Source organism: Saimiri boliviensis, chromosome 6 (genome assembly GCF_048565385.1).
Source record: "Saimiri boliviensis isolate mSaiBol1 chromosome 6, mSaiBol1.pri, whole genome shotgun sequence".
Lineage (NCBI taxonomy): Eukaryota > Metazoa > Chordata > Mammalia > Primates > Cebidae > Saimiri > Saimiri boliviensis.
Genome location: NC_133454.1, coordinates 8,913,523 through 8,934,354, shown reverse-complemented (window position 1 = coordinate 8,934,354; position 20,832 = coordinate 8,913,523). Strand labels below are relative to the sequence as shown.

The 20,832-nt window shown below is 36.6% G+C and overlaps 1 protein-coding gene across 9 annotated transcripts in view; it reads right to left on the bottom strand.

Annotated features, from left to right (window-relative positions):
* Positions 1-20,832, bottom strand: part of SLC36A4 (solute carrier family 36 member 4) — a 186,646-nt gene that overhangs the window by 99,093 nt on the left and 66,721 nt on the right. For 3 of the 9 annotated variants that reach the window (XR_012517979.1, XR_012517978.1, XM_074400344.1), the window contains exon 1: positions 9,321-9,490. Coding sequence is in view for 6 of the 9 variants with exons in the window: in XM_074400344.1 (XP_074256445.1) it covers positions 9,321-9,384 (64 nt within the window). In the remaining 3 variants the exon portion in view is untranslated. Of the gene's footprint in view, positions 1-9,320; positions 9,492-9,522; positions 9,930-10,092; positions 10,281-11,290; positions 11,325-15,907; positions 16,035-17,714; positions 17,753-20,832 lie in introns of those variants that run through there. The other 6 variants (XM_074400341.1, XM_010352279.3, XM_074400342.1 and 3 more) reach the window with 5 other exon arrangements.

Genomic DNA, 20,832 nt, shown 5'->3' with positions numbered 1-20,832 from the left:
TTTTCATTTCAATACATTCTCCCTTCCACCTTGTAATTTATTATTTCTGATTTTTTCTATTTCTAAGCATTTCATGCACAGGAATCCTAGTTCAAGAGTGCTCCCTCTGTCACTATAGTGAACTTCAGTTTATTTCATAGATGATGCTGTGCTGCTAGCGGTGAGCAAGAGTAACTGGCATGTCTTCTAGTTCTCTTTCGTTTCTGCAAGACCATCAACTTTCCCAATACTTTTTTCTTTCCCTTCCTTGCCAGCTGAGGGGCATTTCCACTGCTCCAATTTATCTCTCACCTACAGAAGCAATGTTTTGTCAAGGCTGCCCGCTTCAGTCCTGCTCAAGTTCACATTTCCGTAAGTGCTATGAATTACTAACTTCCATACTTGACCTCTTCAGATGTTTAACACTTTAAACTTTCTCTTTCTGAAAGAGTTTTTTGTAGTGCTTCATTTAGTTTCCTGCTCCCTTCTCTTTTCCAGTAAGAAACTATAGACACCCCTTCCCCATTATCCATGCCCATAGCTGCAACAGAAAGTTTCTGTTTTTCTCCTTACAATTTGAGGTTTATGGTATCCTTGATCTCCTAGTAATGCTAAAAGACTAATTTCATGAATGGTTTATTTGTGCTTCAAGTTGAATTAAAAGGTTTTAGGGGAGGATGTGTTGAGAAACTAGGATTTTAGCAGCCCCCATTAGGCCGGTGCCAACTGGAATTCAACATATTCATTCTTCATAACAGTAAAATGATGCCTTAAGATACTGGAAGATGCTTGAAAACAGTCCATAAAATTATTTACATATTCTTTTAATACCATAACTAATATGTGTACAGTAAAATTCACTTATCTGTTCCAAATTCCTGAAGTTAAAATTAATGATGATTTTCTATAATTCAAAGTCCCCAACTTTTCTTTTGGCTGATTTTTCTAACCATTTAATCTTTAGGACATTTTCCATAGATTGTTTTGTAGGATTTCCTTGTTTCTTGTTTTCCAGTTTCAAAGGTGGCACAGTCTAGACCTATACATGGTAGAAATGGTTTCCCCAGCATTAGGTCTACTGGGATATCTACTATCTCACAGTTACTCTAGAAAGTTATTAATAATGTTCACCTTTTATCAGGATAAACCCTATATCTTTTTCTGTTATACTCTATACAAAGTAACTTGGTACTCTTGTGAAACCATCACATTAGTTTCCTACAGCTGTCATAACCAACTACTACAAAACGAGTGGCTGAAACAAGGAAAATGTATTGCCTCAAAGTTCTACAGGTTATTAGTCTGAAAAAGTATTGGAAGGGTTGGTTTCTTCTGAGGGCTGGGAGGGAAAGCTCTGTTTCAGCCAGGCCTCCCTCCTTAGTTTATGGACAGTCATCTTCAAGTTCACATGACATTCTCTCTGTAATCACGTCTGTGTTTAAATTTCCCCTTTTTATATGGACATCAGTCATATTGGACACCACCCTACTCCAGCACGGTCTCATCTTTTCTTTCTTTTTTTTTTTTTTAAGATGGTATTTCACTCTTGTTGCCCAGGCTGGAGTGCAATGGTGCAATGTTGGCTCACTACAACTTCTGCTCCCCGGCCCAAGTTCAAGCGATTATCCTGCCTCAGCCTCCAGAGTAGCAGGATTATAGGCATGCACTACCAGGCCTGGCTCCTTTTTGTATTTTTATTAGAGACAGGGATTCACCATGTTGGTCAGGCTGTTCTTGAACTCCTGATCTCAGGTAGTCCATCTGTCTCAGCCTCCCAAAGTACTGCAATTAAAAGCATGAGCCACCCACTGCGCCTGGCCATGGCCTCATCTTAACTAATTAAAGCTACCATGACCCTATTTCCAAATAAGGTCACATCCTGAGGTTTGCAGGGGCATGACAACATATAAATTGCGGGGTTGGGGGGACTATTGAATTCATAACAATCATCATCATTAGTTGTATGAACTTCAGTTTCAACCAATATGTTAATATTTTTGTTTCTAAATATACTCCACTGCCCTTGCTGACTAGAGTTCATTTGCTTTAATTCATTTAGCTTATCCAAATTATCTGTTATTTGAACCTTCTGATTTCTTTTTGTCAGGCAGTGTGCAGTATGTTCTGTGCTGTACTAAGTACACTATCTGTCCTCAATAAAGATGGTTATCACTACCAATATTTCAAAAACGGAACAATCTGTTATTTAAAGCACACTGCCTAAGAGATCACAGCAGTAAGGAAAGTGCGGAAAATGGTAAGTTTTTCATAACTTTAACAACAATATGAATTCTAAATGATAAGATATTTGTATTGGCATTATTAAAGAGCTTATTTTTAAATATTCTTTTAGATAAACCTGGAAATCTAGAATTGTTAAAATTACCTATAAATACTAGTTTTGGAATTCACAGAATCGAGTTTTTAAAATAGTATTATAATGTTCAGATTCCCAAGTAAAAATTAGTCGGGATCTCAGTCACTCTGAACAAGCTCACATTGTTTAGCAGTTGTTACACTGATTTAACTTTGTTCAATAGTGCAATCCCTATGGTTATACTTTTCCTTACTTCTTAAAGTCATTAATTTTCAATGTTATATTGTCTAGAAAATATTAAACATGACTTAATGTGAAAAACAGCTTTTCATATACATATTTATTTGCTTTAAATTCATTTATCTCATCCTTCACATTTAAAACATTAACAAAAATTTAATTATTCCTGGTTACAAAAATACAGATAGGTAGTAGGAATAAGATCTAATATTCTGTAGCACAATAGGGCAACTGTAGTTAACAATAATTTATTATATGTTTCAAAGTAACTAGAGAAATGGATTTGAAATGTTCCCAATACACAAACAAAAAACGATAAGTATTTGAGATGATGGATATCCCAATTATGCTGATTTGATCATTACATATAGTATGCTTACATCAAAATATCTCATGTACTCCACAAATACTACAATTATTTATTACATGCCCATAAAAATTTTTTTCAGTTGAATTATTCCAGGGAACTCCTCTTACTAACTCCCTTACAATGAGATTAAAGTAAGTTGATTTTTCAAAGTTTAAATAATTTGAGATAAAGATACTTCTTAACAGTGTTAGGAATTTAAGAAGTACATATTTATTTCCATTTTGATTCTATCATTGAAGAACCATGCAATGTGACATTATTAGTTAAGTTCTATGTATTTAAATACATTTTTCTTTTCTTTTCTTTTTTGAGACAGAGTTTTACTCTGTCACCCAGAGTGCAATGGCATGGTCTTGGCTCATAGCAACCTCTGCCTCCCGGTAAATACATTTTTCTAACTGCATATGAAAAATCTCTAAGATGTTCCCTTCAGTTTTAGTCTGTGTATAAAGGTAACATTACATACTAAAAAAAAGGGTATCTGTTAAACTAAGTAAACTAAAAAAAGTAAAGCAATCAGGTTTTAAGACTGAGCATATCAAGTTGAATGATACAAAATAGCTCTTGAATCTAAAGAATAAATTAAAAGATACCTAGCTAGAAATATCTAGGAAATATCAATGCCCAAGAAGTTGCATATTTAAATGGTAATAGCCTATATATACCTAGACCTCTGAACATTAGATTTATTAATAAACAGAGTCAACTAGTCACTTACAACTTTTAGAAGCTCCAGGTAATACTAAATATAAAATGCTAAATTGTATTTTTGTTTCCAACTTAGGTATACACTATAGAAAAATTATTTCTTTAACATTATTTCTTTACACTTAGCTCTAATTTCTTAGGAGAGGTTTTGGCACTTAGGAGAGGCATGGGTCACAAGGTTGAGTGGGGGATTCCAGGCTTGAATACAACTGTGTGCTTGAGAAACTTTAGGTTGGTTTAATGTCACTGAAACTGAAGGTAGAAGTATAAGGCAGAAGATTAGTAAGTTTTCAAATCAGTGTTATCAAGAATCCCATCCCTTTCCTGTAAAGGTTTCTGGCTCAGATTCAAGAAAGACAGCACCCATCACTACCACCATATCCTTCCCTTGGTTATTTCACACTGTGATGTCAGACGAAAAGCAGTGAGGTACTGGGTAAAGAATTAGCATTCATACTCTCTGTGTGAACCTCCTGTGGAATTCCCGGAAAGATATATATATACAAAAGCGGTTACCAAGAGTTGTTTCTCCATGGCACAATAGACTCCCATGGCTTACCTTTTACTTTGCTAGTGAAAAGGATGTCAAAGACTATGATGGCTTTTATGCACATCAGCATTATAGAAAAACACATTTACAGAAGATGATGCAGAGGAATAAGCCCTCTCACTAATTTTACTGGTTTCTGGTCCTTCTCAAAAACTCCTATTAATAGACTGTGATCCTCACTAATATCCACTAATAATAGCACCCCAACACAAAAGCTCTGTGCTTCATAACTGAATGTATTCAATCAAAGAGTTTGCAATGGATTCCTATTCAATTTCACAAATATTAATGAGGCCCTAATATATGTTAAACATCATTAGATGCTAGGAATAGAGTAATTACTAATACTCATAAAAAAATCCTGCCTTTATGGAGCTCAAATTCTAGTGAAGGAAAGAGACAAAAATTAAGTAAAACAGAGATAAGCTAGATAGTGTTACGTACTGTGAAGAAACACAAGGATGGAGACAGAGAGCCTATAATTTGGGATAGACAGTCAAAGTAGGCCTCACTGAGAAAGTGGCATTTTAAAGAAGTCCTGAAGAAGGAACAGGAGTGAGCAGTGTGGATATCCTGCAGGAGGGAGAGTAACACAGGCAGCAGGAACAACAAAGGCAAAGTCACTCAGGAGGGAAGTCTCATATGCTTAAGGAACAAGGAGGCTGAGTAGCTAGAGAGGAATGAGTATGGGGGAGGAGCAGGAGATGAGATCAGATCAGAGGTAACAGAAGACAGACTGTACACAGCCTTGCAGACCATTCCACGTGACAGGAAAAGCCACTAGAGCAGTGCCTTCCAATAGGAACGTAATGTAATATAAAAATAAATTTATATTACACAAATACAATTTTTTCTAGTAATTTTTTTAGAAAGAAAAAAGGAACAGGTAAAATTAAGTTTACTATTTTATTTAACTTGATTATCTAAAATATTTCAGCATGTAATCAACAGTAAACAATTAAGATATTTTAGATTCTATTTTTCATACTATGTTTTTGAAATCCAACATGTACTTCACACTTACAGCATATTTCAATTTGAACACACCACATTTCACATGCTCAATAACCATATAACTAATGGCTATTGTACTGGACAGCAGGGCACTAGAGAGTTTTGGGCCTCGGAGTGATATTATCTGATTTACATTTTAACCAGATTGCTCTAGTTAAAATGTAACAAACTGACATTGTTTAGTAGTTCTTATATTTATTTTCTCACATGTGCAATGAAAATAATTACTTCTATTATACAGGGGTTTTGTGATGTCATCGTCCGGAGTGATAATGTATATGAAGTTATTATACATATTATATATGTCATATAGATAGAATGTGAAGAATGAAATAATGTATATGAAGCATAGTGCCTACACCTTGGCACATAAAAATAAGTAATCAATAAATACTTTTTCTTCCTCCTCCACATATTAGAAGTATATTAAGCTGTATAGGATTTTAAAATGCCAATCTTTGACAAAAATTAGAACTAATTTAATAATAACTAATAATTCTGAGCATTTATGACCTGTAAACTGTGCTGTAATATTGAGTATGCAAAGATGGGCAAAACATGATATACGTGCCAGAAGGAAAGAGACACTAGTAAGGGAGATGAACACTCAACAACTCGACATGGTAAACAGGGTTAAGAATATGTGAAATAAAAACTGACACCCCAAAGGAATTAAAATTTATACAACCCAATTTATATTACACACAATGTCTATTATTTTCCCAATGTTTTGCCGTAATTTTTGGCTAACTACTAAATTGGACAACTCTGGAAAATGCTATGATTATTACTGGTAAAAATTAATGATGCCTTATAAACTAAAACACTACTAAGGAATAGACATGCTAGCTATTTATGAGTGGAGAAATCATAGATAAATAAGAAACACTAGCTTGACTCAATGTTATACCACATTTATTATACACCATATATCTGATACTAGCTATATTACATAGTACACCATAAGAATACATTAATGGTGCATATAAATGGAACATTCTTAAATTAGGCAGTGCTTTTATGTTCTCTTATTTGCCCAGAAAATTGTTTGAACCTCAATTTTCAAGCCTAAAACCAACATAAATTTCAAGTTGTAGACAGAATTTTCTAAAATCACATTAATTGATCAATATCATATGTATGAAAGTCTTAAAAATCTTTATTTATTTCACCTAGTAATTCTACTTCTGGCAAGCCAGTATATGCAGAAGAGAATTTTGCACAAGAACGTTAATTAAAACATTACTGGAAACAAATGAGAAACAACCTAAATGTGGAGCAATCAGGAAATTAGTAAATTAACTCTGGCACATTCACTTTATGAAGTATTGCACTGACATTAAATTATGGTTGTGAAGTCTTGAGTAAAACAGGGAAAAGTGTATCATATACTAAGCGAGAAAAAGTTGAATATTTGCAATATGATTATAATCATGTTTTTAAAAATTAAGTAGAAATAAGGGAAAGTAAATATATCAAAATGTGAATAAGTTTACAAGGACATAGATGGACAATGGGATCATTAGTGTACTTTTCTTTCTCTGAAAAATGTTTTTTAAAAAAAGTAGTAGCAGCAAACTTGCATTACTTTTATAATAAAATTTAAAAATCACTTGTATTTTGGCAATAGAAAAACTAAAAGAAAGTAGAAATAGTTTCATTTTTAAAAAATGACATAATATTGCCACCCAAGTCTATAAACTACTATCTAGATATAAAATGAGAGCCATAACTATTTTGTTCATTTCTGAGATGGAGGAAATATACACAGCAAGAAACCTTCCAAAGGTTCCCATGGGCTATGAAATAAAGTTCAGATCTTTTATATACTTCACGAGAACCTGTATCTTAACATCTCCACCAGTGGTTTTCACATAAATATCCATTTTTGGAAATTCTTTTAAGTTAAATAACATTTTGTCATTGTAGAAAATCAGAAAATGTATAAACAACATTTTTGAAATTAAAAGTTATTTCATTACCCAGAAATTACTACTGTTAACATTTTAGAGTAGATGTTCTCAGGCACACATGTGTGCATTCATGAACACACACATAAACACAAACAACTCTCATATGTTCTCATTCTGTCTCCTAGCTTTAAATACTATCTATATGCTGATAACATCCAAATTTATATTTCTAGACCAGACCTCTCACTAATCTAGACATAAATCTAATTTGCCTACCTGACATCTGTACTCTGATATCTCATGGACATCTCAAACTTAACATGTCCCAAACTGAACTTGTCTTCACCGGCAAGTCTGCTATTCCTGCAACTTTAACCATCTGTACGAGCTCTCTATTGCTATATAACAATTTACAGCTATTGTCAGGAGCCCTCAGTTCTGTGCAACATGGAGCTTTCCTTAGGGCCGCTTGGGTCTCCTTGCTACATGACAGCCGGCTTTTCTTCAATGAGTGATTCAAAAAGAGAAAGCAAGGAGGAAGGCAATATGTACTTTATTAACTAGTATTTAAGTCACAAATCATCACTTCTACCATCATCTATTCATTAGATACAAGTTACTAAGTCCAGTCCTCACTTGAAAGGAAAGAAATTAAGTTTCTCCTCCTTTAGAGAGAAACATCAAAGAATCTCTGGTATATTACAAAACCACCATAATGTCCCAGTTAACAATTTCATTCTTCTAATATGCAGGTTCCTGGAGTCTTCCATGTATCCTCTGTTTTACTCTCTAACCCTCATCCATTCTGTTAGGAAATCACATTGGTTTTTTTCAAAATATACCTAAAGGCTAACTATGTCTATTCACTTCCACTGCCACTACTACCATACTGCTCTGAAGGACACCCATATATCTTTCCTGAAATATTCTCCTGCTTTTACTTTGGTCCCCTTACAGCTTATTCTTCACATAGCAGCCAATACAATCCTTTTAAAACAAGCCAGATGACGCCACTCCTGTTCAAACCCTGCATTGGTGCACTCTTCCCTCAGGGTAAAAGTCACAGTCTACATTACCTCTAAGACCCTAAATAATTTGGCCCCATAGCCACTTCCATCACTCTGCTTCAGCCACTTTGGTCTCCTTGCTATTCCGTTAGTCATTCTTTCTACCTGGAGTAGTCTTTCCCCAGTTATCCATTTAGCTAATTTCCTTCCTTACCTCTTCGAAGTCTTTACTCAAATTGTACCTTTTCAATAAGGTCCATCCAAACCACTTTATAAAATATTGTAAATTGCCCAGCCCCTACCCTCATTCCTGATTTCCCTTACCCTGCTCTTGTTTTTCATAGAACTTTTCACCTAACATACTATATAATTAACTGGTTATTGTCTTTACTGCTCATTCTCTGCTTTCGCTTACTAAACACAAGCTCCATGAGAAGAAAATTTTTATCTGTTTTGCTCACGATGCATATCTCAAGTGCCTAGAAGAAGCTCAATGAATATGTGTTGAATTAATGCATACATAAAACTTAAAAAAACCTGAAATAATTTGAAACTTTTTTCAGTTAAAGAACGTACATGGTGAACATCTTTCCATATCACTTTTAATGGTAGGCAGTATACAGCTACACCACAATTTAACCAATTTCCTTTCATTGTACTCTAGCTAGTTAACAGGTTTTCTCTATATACTATAACGAAAACTTCTTGATATAAATATTTGTTACATTACTTATTTCCTCGGGAAGTATTCTAGAAGGAGAATTGCTGTGTCAAAAGATATGTACATTTTTAAGGATAAATATGTTTTCCCTTTCTTACCCGCAGTGCATGAGAATACCCATTTCTGCATATCCTCACCAACACAGGATATTAATGAATTTAAAACAGTCAGATAAACCTGAGTTCACATTTGGGTTCTGCCATTAATAAGCTTTAAATTACTATATAATGGAGATCATAATAGCACCTATCCGAATCGCTGTGAGGATTAAAGAGAATGCATAGATAAAGCACTTAACACAATGGTTTCACACAGTAAGCATGCAGTAAAATGTTTATTGTTTCTATCATTATTACGTACTACCTGAAAAAATTCCATTGCCAAGTGCCCTCCCTGCAGGCTGTAAGAGGGGCAACAACCTATCACTTACTTATAATACAGTATTTTATAAAGTTCAACCCTTTTCTTGAAAATTACATTTAGACTTAGTCTTTTACTTACATTTAATCAGCACTGAATGAAAAATACTCCCAAGTACAGTACATATAATTGGGAGAGGGATCATTTTACCACCCTGACCGTTACGTTTGTTTTATTTTGGACAGCGGGAAACCATAAACAAACACGCCCCGTCGCCAAGAAACAAGATCCGAGGAAAGCAGGAACATCAACCGACTTTGCCAAGCGAGCTAGCTACAGGTACCTCCCGTTCACCACGGTCAGCACGCCCCGTTCGACCCTCCCAGGGTAACGCGCGCTCGCACACGGCTCCATCCGGAGGTTCCGACTGGGGCGACGGCATTTGAAAAGCGGAACACGGTGACCTTCCTTCCAGCATCACCGGGGAGAAGAGCGCGTGGCGGCGCAGCTCTCACGGCGCCGACGCGTGCAGGGCCCCGCCCCGCTCTCACACACACACACACACACACAATGACACACACACACACACACTTTAACGGCCTAGGCAGGCCCGGCCTTCCCCGGACCCAGCTCTCGGGTCAGACCACCGGCTCCTCTGCGGATGCTGGCCCCGGGGAGGTTTGTTTGCCGGGCTTAAATTCGAACCTGTGCCAGTCCCACAATCTCAAGAGCCTTCACACACACACACACACACCCCGCCGCCCACTCGGCCCCGCGTCTCCCCCCGCCGGGCAGGGTCCGCCCCCTCCTGGCCCTGGCGGAGCGCGGGGCCCCGGGAGGCCCGGACGCAGCGGCCGCCGCACAGGCCCCCGCCCTCGTCGGCCCCGGGTCCCTGCCCACGCGCCACACCGACCTAACTCCTCGCGCCCAGCCGCCCCGGACGCCGCCGGCGTCGCCGCCGCTTCCATCTCTCGCGGGTCTCCAGGACGCCGCCGCCCGGGTGCTCGCCCTCCCGCCGCTGCGTGGCCGGCGTCAGGCCCGGGCCGCCCCTGCCCGGAGGGACCCGCGACCGCGGCCCGCCTCCCGGCCCCGGCGCGCCCCACCCGCGCGGCCGCGAGCATGCGCAGTGGGGCGGCCCGGCTCGGCGGGCGCCGCCGGCGCGGGGCGGGGGAGGCCGAAGAGCCGAGGACGGCGGGAGGCCGGGCTCGGTCACCCGAGAGGAGGGGCGTTTGGAGCCCAGCGAGGGCGGGAGCTCAGAGCGCGCCGACGCCCGGGCTTAGAGCCCCCTGGGGGTTTTTAAAGATGACCGCGAACTAACATTTGGGACGCCTGTCCACACGCAAGGCGTTAGCGTTCTGTAGGTCACCTTGGAGAACACGAAGGATGGGGTTTGTCCCCTACCAATGCTGAGGTTCTGACTACTCTGCTTATTCGTCCCCTTGTTTCTATGGTTAGAGGTACAGGATACACTGAAATAGAATTTAATTACGTCATACACAATTTTACTTTCAGGAAATTTCAATGTCCTTCCAAATATTTGACGTTGACCGTGGTGCTGAAAGAAAATTAAGGTAAAGACTAAGTGTGCCGGTGCAGTTTCAAATACTCCTAAGCACCATACATACATTATCTTTAATTCTGATGACAACCCGTGAGATAATTCTAATATTTACATTAACGTTAAAGATGAAGGGACTCAGACACACGGAGGTAAGTAACGCGTCTGAGAACAGGAAGCTTGTACATGGCAGAAGTAGAATCCTTCTCCCTTCAGAGCTGGCATTCTTGACCAACATGCAAAACTGGCCTCTCAGATGGGTACCAACGATATTCAATGAATCAATGGATGAAGCAAGCTTTTGGTTTAAAAGGAAAATATTTACCTTAATTTTGAAGTTGCTTTAATTTTGTTTTTTCATTTCATAATTCTTGGAAGTCAGTACACCAGACAACCCTTTTTATTTGTATCTGTTTCATTTTAGAGGGGTTGATTTAGGAAAGAGTGTTTTTGGGGGGAAGAGGGTCTGATGAACATGATGTAACTACATGACAATGGTGTTAAATACTGAAAATACTAAGATTAAAAAGGTACACAGTGACATACTACTTACATCTTTCCTCCTGTGGCATCCTTTGTAGGCTTTCACTAGATAACTAGTGATAATGACAGTTTGCCAACCCAACTGTTGAACCCAATTCATTCACATGACTTGTAGTCCTGGAATCTTTTGGAGAGGCTTGGGCTGAGGCAGGAGGCCAGGCCCAGTGTCTTTACAGTGATGTGGAGATAGAGCAAGTGTAACGAAGATCGTAAGATTCAAGAGAAATATGTTTTTCATCCATCTCTACTTGAGAACATATTTACTAGGACTTCTACTCCAGGTCTTATAAATTAGAAGCAGATATAAAGTACAGCTGCAGCAAAATAGAGAAATTATAAAGAATGTGAAAATTTGAACCCTGGAAATTCCTTTCTTTTCCTGACTTTAACTTCTTGGATCACATCTTAACTACTTCCTTCTTTGCAACTGCAGCACTTTGTTCATATCTCTGCAATACAGAGGCCAATTCAAACTAGCTTAAGCCAAAAGAGGAATTTAATGAGGATACTGGGATTGCTAGAACAGAGATGAGCCTGAGCTCAGGACAACTGATTATCATGCCTCTGAAACTCTCTTCTTCAGTGATCACTTTTCTCTGTGAATCTACTTGTGTGTCTCTGCAGGTTTCCAGTACAGATCTCTGCTTCTCAGGCTCACGTTTCCTAAAAGCTCTCCATTTCTTTATCTTAGAGTTTGGGTGATCAGAAATATACTGGTCCCTTTTTTTCAGTTCCAGTTTTAAAAATTCCATAGGGAAGAGCTGTGATTGAGTCACCTTGGATCAGATTTCCACCCCTGGACTAGTCAAGCAAGTGTTGGACAAAGGCATATATTGTGGTAGTTATTGATACAACCATGTAGGTGAAAATGTGAAGGAAAAGGTTTTCCAAAGGAACAGCTGAGCAGACCAAAGCATACATATCCACTCTATTTGATTCCCCTCTATGTAAAATATTACTCATTTTGTATACTAAGGCTGTTTTATCCTCCTCTGTTTTCAGTGGAAATAGAGACGAGCTTCTCACCATGTTTTAATTAATATCTGCCTTAATGACTTCTTAATTCTGTTAATGAACCTTGGAAACATGCTGATCAGCACTGGTTGTCTTAAGAGGTTCTCTGTTGGAGTAATTATTCCTGACAACTTTATTTTTATTAAGAGTAATTTGGTTTTATTTAACTCTTTATGACAGACTTAGCAGATTGAAAAAAACTGAAAATTAAATGCCTGGGAAAGAGAAATGATGGAGATAGCAGAAGTTTAACTTCTTAAAAAGCCTCTATAATATTCTCAAGTAGAGTTTTTGAAAACATATTGCATCTATAAGACAGAAATAGACTGCCATTTCAAAAAAAAAAAGGAATAATCAGTAAACAGAAAGTAGAGCAAAAGAACCAAAAAAAGAGCAAATTTAAAAAAAAATAAAATTAAAGGATCCATCCAGCAGTTCCAATATCTTAATTCAGAAAGATAAAAGATTAAAGAGAGAATTAAAAAAAATCAAAGTAATAATATGACAGAATTTCTCAGAATTGAAGAATGTTTGTTTCCAGATTTGAAGAATTCACTGAATGCTCAATACAGCAAATGCAAACAGACATAAGTCAAGATATATCATTGAAAAAATTTTAGAACATTTGAGAATAATAGGAACACTCTAAAACTTTCCCAGATGAAAAAAAATGGGGGTGAAGGCAGTCACATTCAATTGGAATCACATCTGACTACTCAAGTAGTAACATCATAAGCTAGAGGAAAATGAAGCATTGCATTCCAACTTATGAAGGAAAACACACCCAACTTAGTATTCTATACCTAACCAAACTATCAAATGAAAGAGTAAAATAAATACATTTTAATAGGCATAAAAATTCAATGTGTACTTCCCATGTGTCCTATCTTAGAAAGCACTGGAGAAATGCTCCACCAAAATTAAGGAGTAAACTTAGAAGGAGTCATGAGATTCAGGAAACCAGGAATTCAACAAAGGAGAGAGGTACTCCCTAGAGGTTGCCAAAAGGAAGTTCCAGTACTGTAGTTTTGCAGGGGGCCTAGAGAGCAACCGGTCCAAATTGGGGCAAGAAGGTAGAAGAAACCAGGAAAAGCTATCCCTAAGGACAAAAGAAACAGTGAAACTGATTGATAATCTGAAAAGTATGCAGAATTGGACAAAGAGACATTATTTAGAGACGTAGGGAGAGTGAGAAAACTTAGCCACAGATGTGAAAAGCCAAGCAGATTAAAAAAAAAGAAAGGCAACTAATTCCGGTTAATATAATAGTCATAAAAGAAACGTAAGTATAGTATACCATTTTGCCTTGGCAGTGAATAATATATGTAAAGGTATAATAACAAAAATGTGAGTATAGTGGAGAATGTACTATAACTCTTTGAAGATGTGAGTGGAGTGAGGAGAGATTATCTGTATGAAAGATGATATAAAACAGCTAAATTCTCAATAGCAAGAAAATAGTACATATCTAAAACTGAAAAAATTAATAGTGCTATAAATATCTCATTTAGAAATATGAAGGCAAATACCACATGGAATTACCAAAAGAGTCAAAATGGTTGCCTCTTGAAAAAGGAAATTGTAGGGAGATTTAAGGCAAGAATTTATTTCATATTATATTTCAGTTGATTACTTAAGCTAATGCATAATAAAAACAAGTGCTAAATTTACAAAAAGAAAAAATCATAGTCTCTGCTAATTAATTTTTATTAAAACAAATATCTAACAAAGTCATCTATAATATTTATTGTTTTTTAAAGTCATACTTTTTCCTGCTATGTAGCTGTTTTCAAGCTCTTTGTATTTAATGCCAATCATTTCTAACACAGAGGACATAGCAATTTTAGATTCTAAATTTTTAATGACTGGGCAAGACTATGAAAAAAGTGAATTCCCTAAAAGTCTTTTGAAATTTCATGGTCATAATGAGAGAGAAACTTTTGGTTAAAGACTACTGACCCACAAGAAATAGGTTTAAAATAATACTAATTTACCCAACTACTAATGCATTTCTCTTTTAACATTTTTATATGTAAAAATTTATCACCAACTATAAATTATGTGTTTTCTTTATCATTTGGGTTGGGATAGGGTAAATTTTTTTTTACATGATATGGAAGTTTTTTAAAGATATTGAATGAAACACTAGTTGTTTCACTAACTGACCTAAGAAAATTTCCCTAGAAAAGTGTGACACTCTAGGGAAAAAGAAAATCCAAATTGAAAAACTAATTAACAGAATTTACATTATCTTTTCACAGAATTTTGTAACAATATTCTTAAGTTTATAATTGTGATATGGAAAACTAAGCATGTAAGACATGTTATTGGAAAAATCTTCTCGACAATAAATAATCTGAAACATATTTCTGAACTGTTCATAAAATTTACATTTATAAAACTTTGGACATTTCCAAAAAGGTTTTGAATTATCCACTATCCACTACCCAGAGGTGGAGCTATAATTTGAAACCTTGTCTATGTATACTTTTCATTATTGTAATTATTATGACTACAGTTGACCCCTGAACAATGTGAGTTTGAACTGCATGGGTCCATTTACATGCAAATTTTTCTGAATAGATATACTAAAAAATTTTTTGGAGCTTTATGATAATTTGAAAAAACTCAGAGATGAACTGTGAAACCTACAAATATTGAAAAATTAAGAAAAAGTTGTCATTAATGCATAAAATATATGTAGATACTAGCCTATTTTATTATTTACTACCATAAAAATATACACAGATTTATTAAAAGTTAACCAAAATTTGTGTGCACAAAAACTGTTCCTGTTTCAGGCACCTTTCACAGTCAAGAGAAATGTAAATATACATGAAGATGCAGTATTAAATCATAACTTCATAAAATTAATTGTAATACATATAGTAATAATAGTTGATTATAATTGTATACAATTATATTTTATATTTTTATATTTTATATTTTTTATATTTCCTCAGCATCCTTTTTATTTTTTTAAGATGGGGTTTCACCATATTGGTCTGGCTGGTGTCAAACTCCTGACCTCAGGTGATCTACCCACCTCAACCCCCCAAAGTGCTAGGATTACAGGTGTGAGCCACTGTGCCCAGCCTGCATCTATTTTAAATATAAGTTGAAGTTTATTACACCAGAAGCAGGGCTTAGTCACCCTTAATACATAGTTTCCAGTTCTCTGCCTTCTCATAGTTCCTCAATATGGTTGATCCAGCTGTCATATGCAATTGCCTCATAGGGACCACTTTCATATGGAACAGCTATTAATAGAAACGACTTAACTGACGTACCCTCCTGAACCTCCCACACCAAAGGAACTGTCCACCCATGCTGCAGTGACCACCTCTCAGTCACAGCGTGACTCCACGGAACACTTACCTACTTGCTCCAAACTCAGTAATTAGAACTCCTCATGGAAACCCTGGTTGGGTAGTGTCTTGCACCCTGTTAAAGGCTTTGGCCCACAGGTCCCTCTTTCTCTTTTGCTCTCCACTCACTGCTTGAGTGAGAATTTCCTCAACAGCCCTCTCCTACCCGTTGACCTGGATCTGGAAGTAATACACTGCTTCTGTCATTTCACGGGGTTTGTTGAATTGCCTCCTCTGTGTCTTACCTGATTGATGCACCTGAAGCATAACTTCTTTTCTGTTCAGGGCTTTCCTAGAGAGTGGCTATTTTGGTAGATATAAACTGGACAGAGGTCACAAGAGCCATAGGGGTGTGTGCCAGTACAAAGTTTCCTGAGAGAGAAACACACAATGACAGGTAGGACACTTAAGCATAAGGTCATCCACCAGAATAAAGAAGTATCATATGAAAGGTACACTGTAAGCATCCATAACCAAATTCCCTGGATTCTAAGCGCAGGGATACAATTTATAGCCACTCCCACCAAAGACCTCAAGACCAACATAGAAAGAAAAAGTATGGCCAGGCACGGTTGCTAACACCTGCAATCCCAGCATTTTGGGAGGCCAAGACAGGCATATCATGAGGCCAAGAGATCGAGACCATCCTGACCAACATGATGAAACCCTGTCTCTACTTATGCTGCCCATAAGAGACTCACTTTGCCTTTAAGGACACACATTTACTGAAAGTGAAGTAATAGAAAAAGATATTTCATGCAAATGGAAACAAACAAACAAACAAAAAAACAAAACCAGGGATAACTATACTTATAGCAGACAAAATAGACTTTAAGTCAAAAACTGTAAAACAGATACAAATATGGTCATTACATAATGATAAAGGGGTCAATTCATCAAAAGAACATAATAATTTTAAACATATATGCACCTGATATCAGAGCACCTAAATATGTAAAGTGCCTATTAATAGATCCAAAGGGAGGGATAGCAATATAGTAATAGTGTAGGACATCAATACCCTACATTTTACAGTAGATAAGTAACCCAGACAGAAATATAAAGAAATATTGTACTTGAACTATAACTTAGACCAGACGGGCCTAACAGACGTATATAAAACATTCCCCCCAACAGCAGCAGAATACACATTTTTCTCAAGTGCAAATGAGATACTCTCCAGGATAGATCATACGTCAGCCACAAAGCAAGTCGTAACACATTCAAGAATTTGAAATCATATCAAGCATATTTTCTGACCACATTGGTATGAAACTAGAAATCAGTAACTGAAGGAAAATTGGAAAACTCATAAATAGGTAAAAATTAAACAAAATGCTCCTGAACAACCAAAGGGTCAAAAAAATCAAAATGAAAAATTTAAAGTATCTTGAGATAAACAAAAATGGAAACACAGCTTACCAAAATTTATTGGACACACCAGAAGCAGTTCTAATAATGAGGTTTAATAACAATCTATGCTTATATTAAGAAAAATCTAATAAAAATCTAATAACAATCTATGCTTATATTAAGAAAAAGAAAGATCGCAAATAAACAACCTAACTTTGAACCTCAAGGAAACCAAAAAAGGACAAAGCCCAAATTCAGTAGAAGGAAGGAAACAGCAAAGATAAGAGCAAAAATAAATGAAATACAGACTGAAGAAAACAACAGAAAAGATCAATGGAACTAGGATATTAAAAATTAAAATTTAAAATAGAACTACCACATGATGCTGCAGTCCCACTGTTGGGCATATATCCGAAAGAAATGAAATCAGTATATGCAGAAATAGCTGCGCTGTCATGTTTCTTGCAGCATTATTCACAATAATGAGATGTGTCCATTGATAAATGGATAAAGAAAATGTGGCATATAATATGTATATGTACACACAATGGAATTTAATTCAGCCTTAAAAAAGAATGAAATCCCGTCATTTCTAACAATATGAATGAACCTAGAGAACACTTGGCTAAGTGAAATAAGCCAGGCACAGAAGACAAATACTGCATGATCTTACTTACGCTGGGATCTTAAGAAGTTTACCTTATAGATGCAGAGAGTAGAATGGTGGTTGCTAAGACCTAGAGGGTGGAAGAAATAGGGAAATATTGGTGAAAGAGTACAAAGTCTCGGTTATGCAGCATGATGACTGCAGTTAATAATTCTGGAGTCTATACTAGAAATTTGCTGAGAGTAGATCTTAAATGTTCTCTCCACACACTCCGCAATAAAGACAACTATGCAAGGTGAGGGATATGTTCATTAGCTTAATATTGGTCATATTTTACAATGTATGCATATAACAGAACATCATGAGGGATATGTTCATTAGCTTAATATTGGTCATCATTTTACAATGTATGCATATAACAAAACATCATATTGTACACTATAAATATATACAACTTTAATCAATTATGCCTCAGTAAAGTTAGAAATGGAAAGAAAGGAAAAACAGGCTTAGACAGACTCAGAGACTTGCCTAAAATTCCACAGATGAAAACCAAATCCAATTGCAACTTTAGGACATCTGCTATTTATCCACTCTTGTCTCGTGACTTCTTGAGATCCCAAGCACCTAAGCTGACAGGCTGTGAAAGCCATTCACAGTTCTCACCATTGGTTAGTGGTATGATTTGGTCATTATAACACTGTACATTTCTGTCTATCCATTTTCATATAGCTAATGAAAGATTCAGAAGATCAGCCTGAAATCAGGTGACTGAGCTTCACTGATGGGGGTTAATTTCAATGTAAATGTCACAGCCAACATATTAAGCATTGTCTTCTGAAAATTCTATTCTTTGAAGGACAATAAAAAAGTGACTTACAGCAAGTGCTGGAAAGCACACTTTTATTTTCTCACATGTTACTTATTCCTTAAGGTATTTAACAAGACTGGTAAAAGGCTTTAAAGCTTATATTATAATAAATCTCAAGTGTACTCCCAAAGGCTCAAAAGAAAAAGAGTGCTTTACAAAATTTGCTTCTTTCCATTCTAAGCATTATGTATTGGTTAGACATTAATTTGCAAGGAAATTATTTTACTTGTATTGTCTTCAAATAAAACTATTATCATGCCAAATTCAAAAGTCTGGGTTTCCTCTCAATGCTAAGAACTCATGATCCTCACATGTAAATTTAACTTGATAAGTCCTCTCTGTTTCAGGATTTTAACATCAAGGTCTAGTTTGGGATTTAATTTGACAGGCTGTACCTGTCAGCTTTTGTATAGCTTACTTTCATCACAGTTCAAAAGGAGTGTGTGAAAGACTTACTTATAGTAAGTAGGTCACCTGAGACTCACGTTATGCATGAGGAATCCTGGATTCCAGCTACCTGGGACACTTTTCACGATAATTCAAGGAACTTGCTCACAATTTAATAACTTTGTTGACAATACCAACCACATTGGAAAAGAAAATAGTGCCATACTCATTTGGAAAATCTGCTTAGGAGATATAGATTCCCCATAGACCTGATCAGAGAAAATAAACACCAACATATATGTGCTTTTTGGTAAGAAAAAGAAGTGGCATGGAAGTTAGAAAGCTTCCATTCAGGAAAAAGGAGAAGTTCCAGTTGAAGGATTGCATTCTAGCACATACCCTTAGAAGATTTTAAGAGAAGAGGTCCTTGGAAAAAGGCATCATTTAAGAAAATGTCACCAACACATTTTCTTTAAGGTCAGGCCAGTAGCCATTCACTTTATGCTTCATCTATAGGATGCTGTTCCTGATCATTCTGTTTTTTAGTGATAACAACACACAGTTGTTCATCATCTGATTTTTCCCTCATAAGACAGCTAAGCATTCTGGTCTGACTTTCTCAATAGACTGCATTCATTGTATAAAAATTAGATCAATGATTGATTACCTAATAATAGGCCATTGTATTAAGTCAGAGAAGTGAGAAATTGACCAAGGAACAATTCATTTTATGTATTATAAATGGGTCCTAATCCATCCTCTATTTAGGTCTTTGGGTTCCATTACTAATGTCAGGAGACTATTCACCGTCAAACAAGTTTGACCTTATCTCCATTGGTGATCTTTCAAATGTGGCTCTTTAAGGAAACCAAAATACGTGGAATTACAGTGACTCATTCAGATTGAGAAGTATTTAGCATTTACTGTTGTAGGCATCATGCTTAGTGTTTTCTTGTGCATTATTTCACTTAATCTTCATAATGGCCCTACAGAAATAGGTACCATGATCAACATTTTACAAGTGAACAAACTGAGGTTCAGAGAGGAAGTAAATTGTAAAGTTCAGTAGTCATAAGGACCAAACCAAGAATCCCAATTCCAATTTGATGGATTTTAACACTTCCGTTCATCCTGCCACTTCTGCTGTATACTTTAGGCTTCTAGAATCACCCTTGTGAGTTAAAATATTAACTCATCTCCCCATTCCTCCAAGAAGTGTATGTGAATTCCAGATTAGGAGGATTTTTTATTTTTTTGGTAATATGGCCAGAAATAAAGGGAAAGTAAAGGTACATTTTGCTAATATAAATAGCTCTACTATTTAGAACAAAACCAGGATGGTTCAATTTACAAAATATGATTTTCAAAACCAATCAATAAATATTCACTGATAATTGAGTAATGTGAATGAAAGAACAATAACATATGACTTATGTTCTCAATCAATTTGAGAAGACAAAACAATCCAGGTAAACAGAACAAGTAACAATGCAAGGCCAAGTATCCCAAGGGCAAAGTAGACTAAACAATGCTAGAGGGATTCAGAATAAGTAAAGATCTCTTTGAGCTAGGTTGGTAATGATTTTCAGCAAAGCTGTATAAATCTAAGTCACATCTTCAGTAGTAGAGAAGGTATAGCAGTTCTAAGGAAGGAGAAAGCAATGAGATTGGAGGACAATGAGCATACTCATAGAGACATTCATTGTTCAGTGAGCCTTGAAGGTAAGGCAGGACTTGGAGAGGGCTCTGCTGGACAATCTAGAAAACTCTGGATGCAATCAGTGAGATTCTTAAGTTCAGGCATCAGCTTCAGTGTTCAGGCAGAGTCCATCCCTCCTCTCATTACACAGCGGTATTTAGAGGAGGGGCCTAACTTCCCTCAGAAGACCCCAGCACGTGATTCGCTCTTTCAACTGAGAAGCCCAGTCTTACATTAGGCTGCAGTGCAGAGA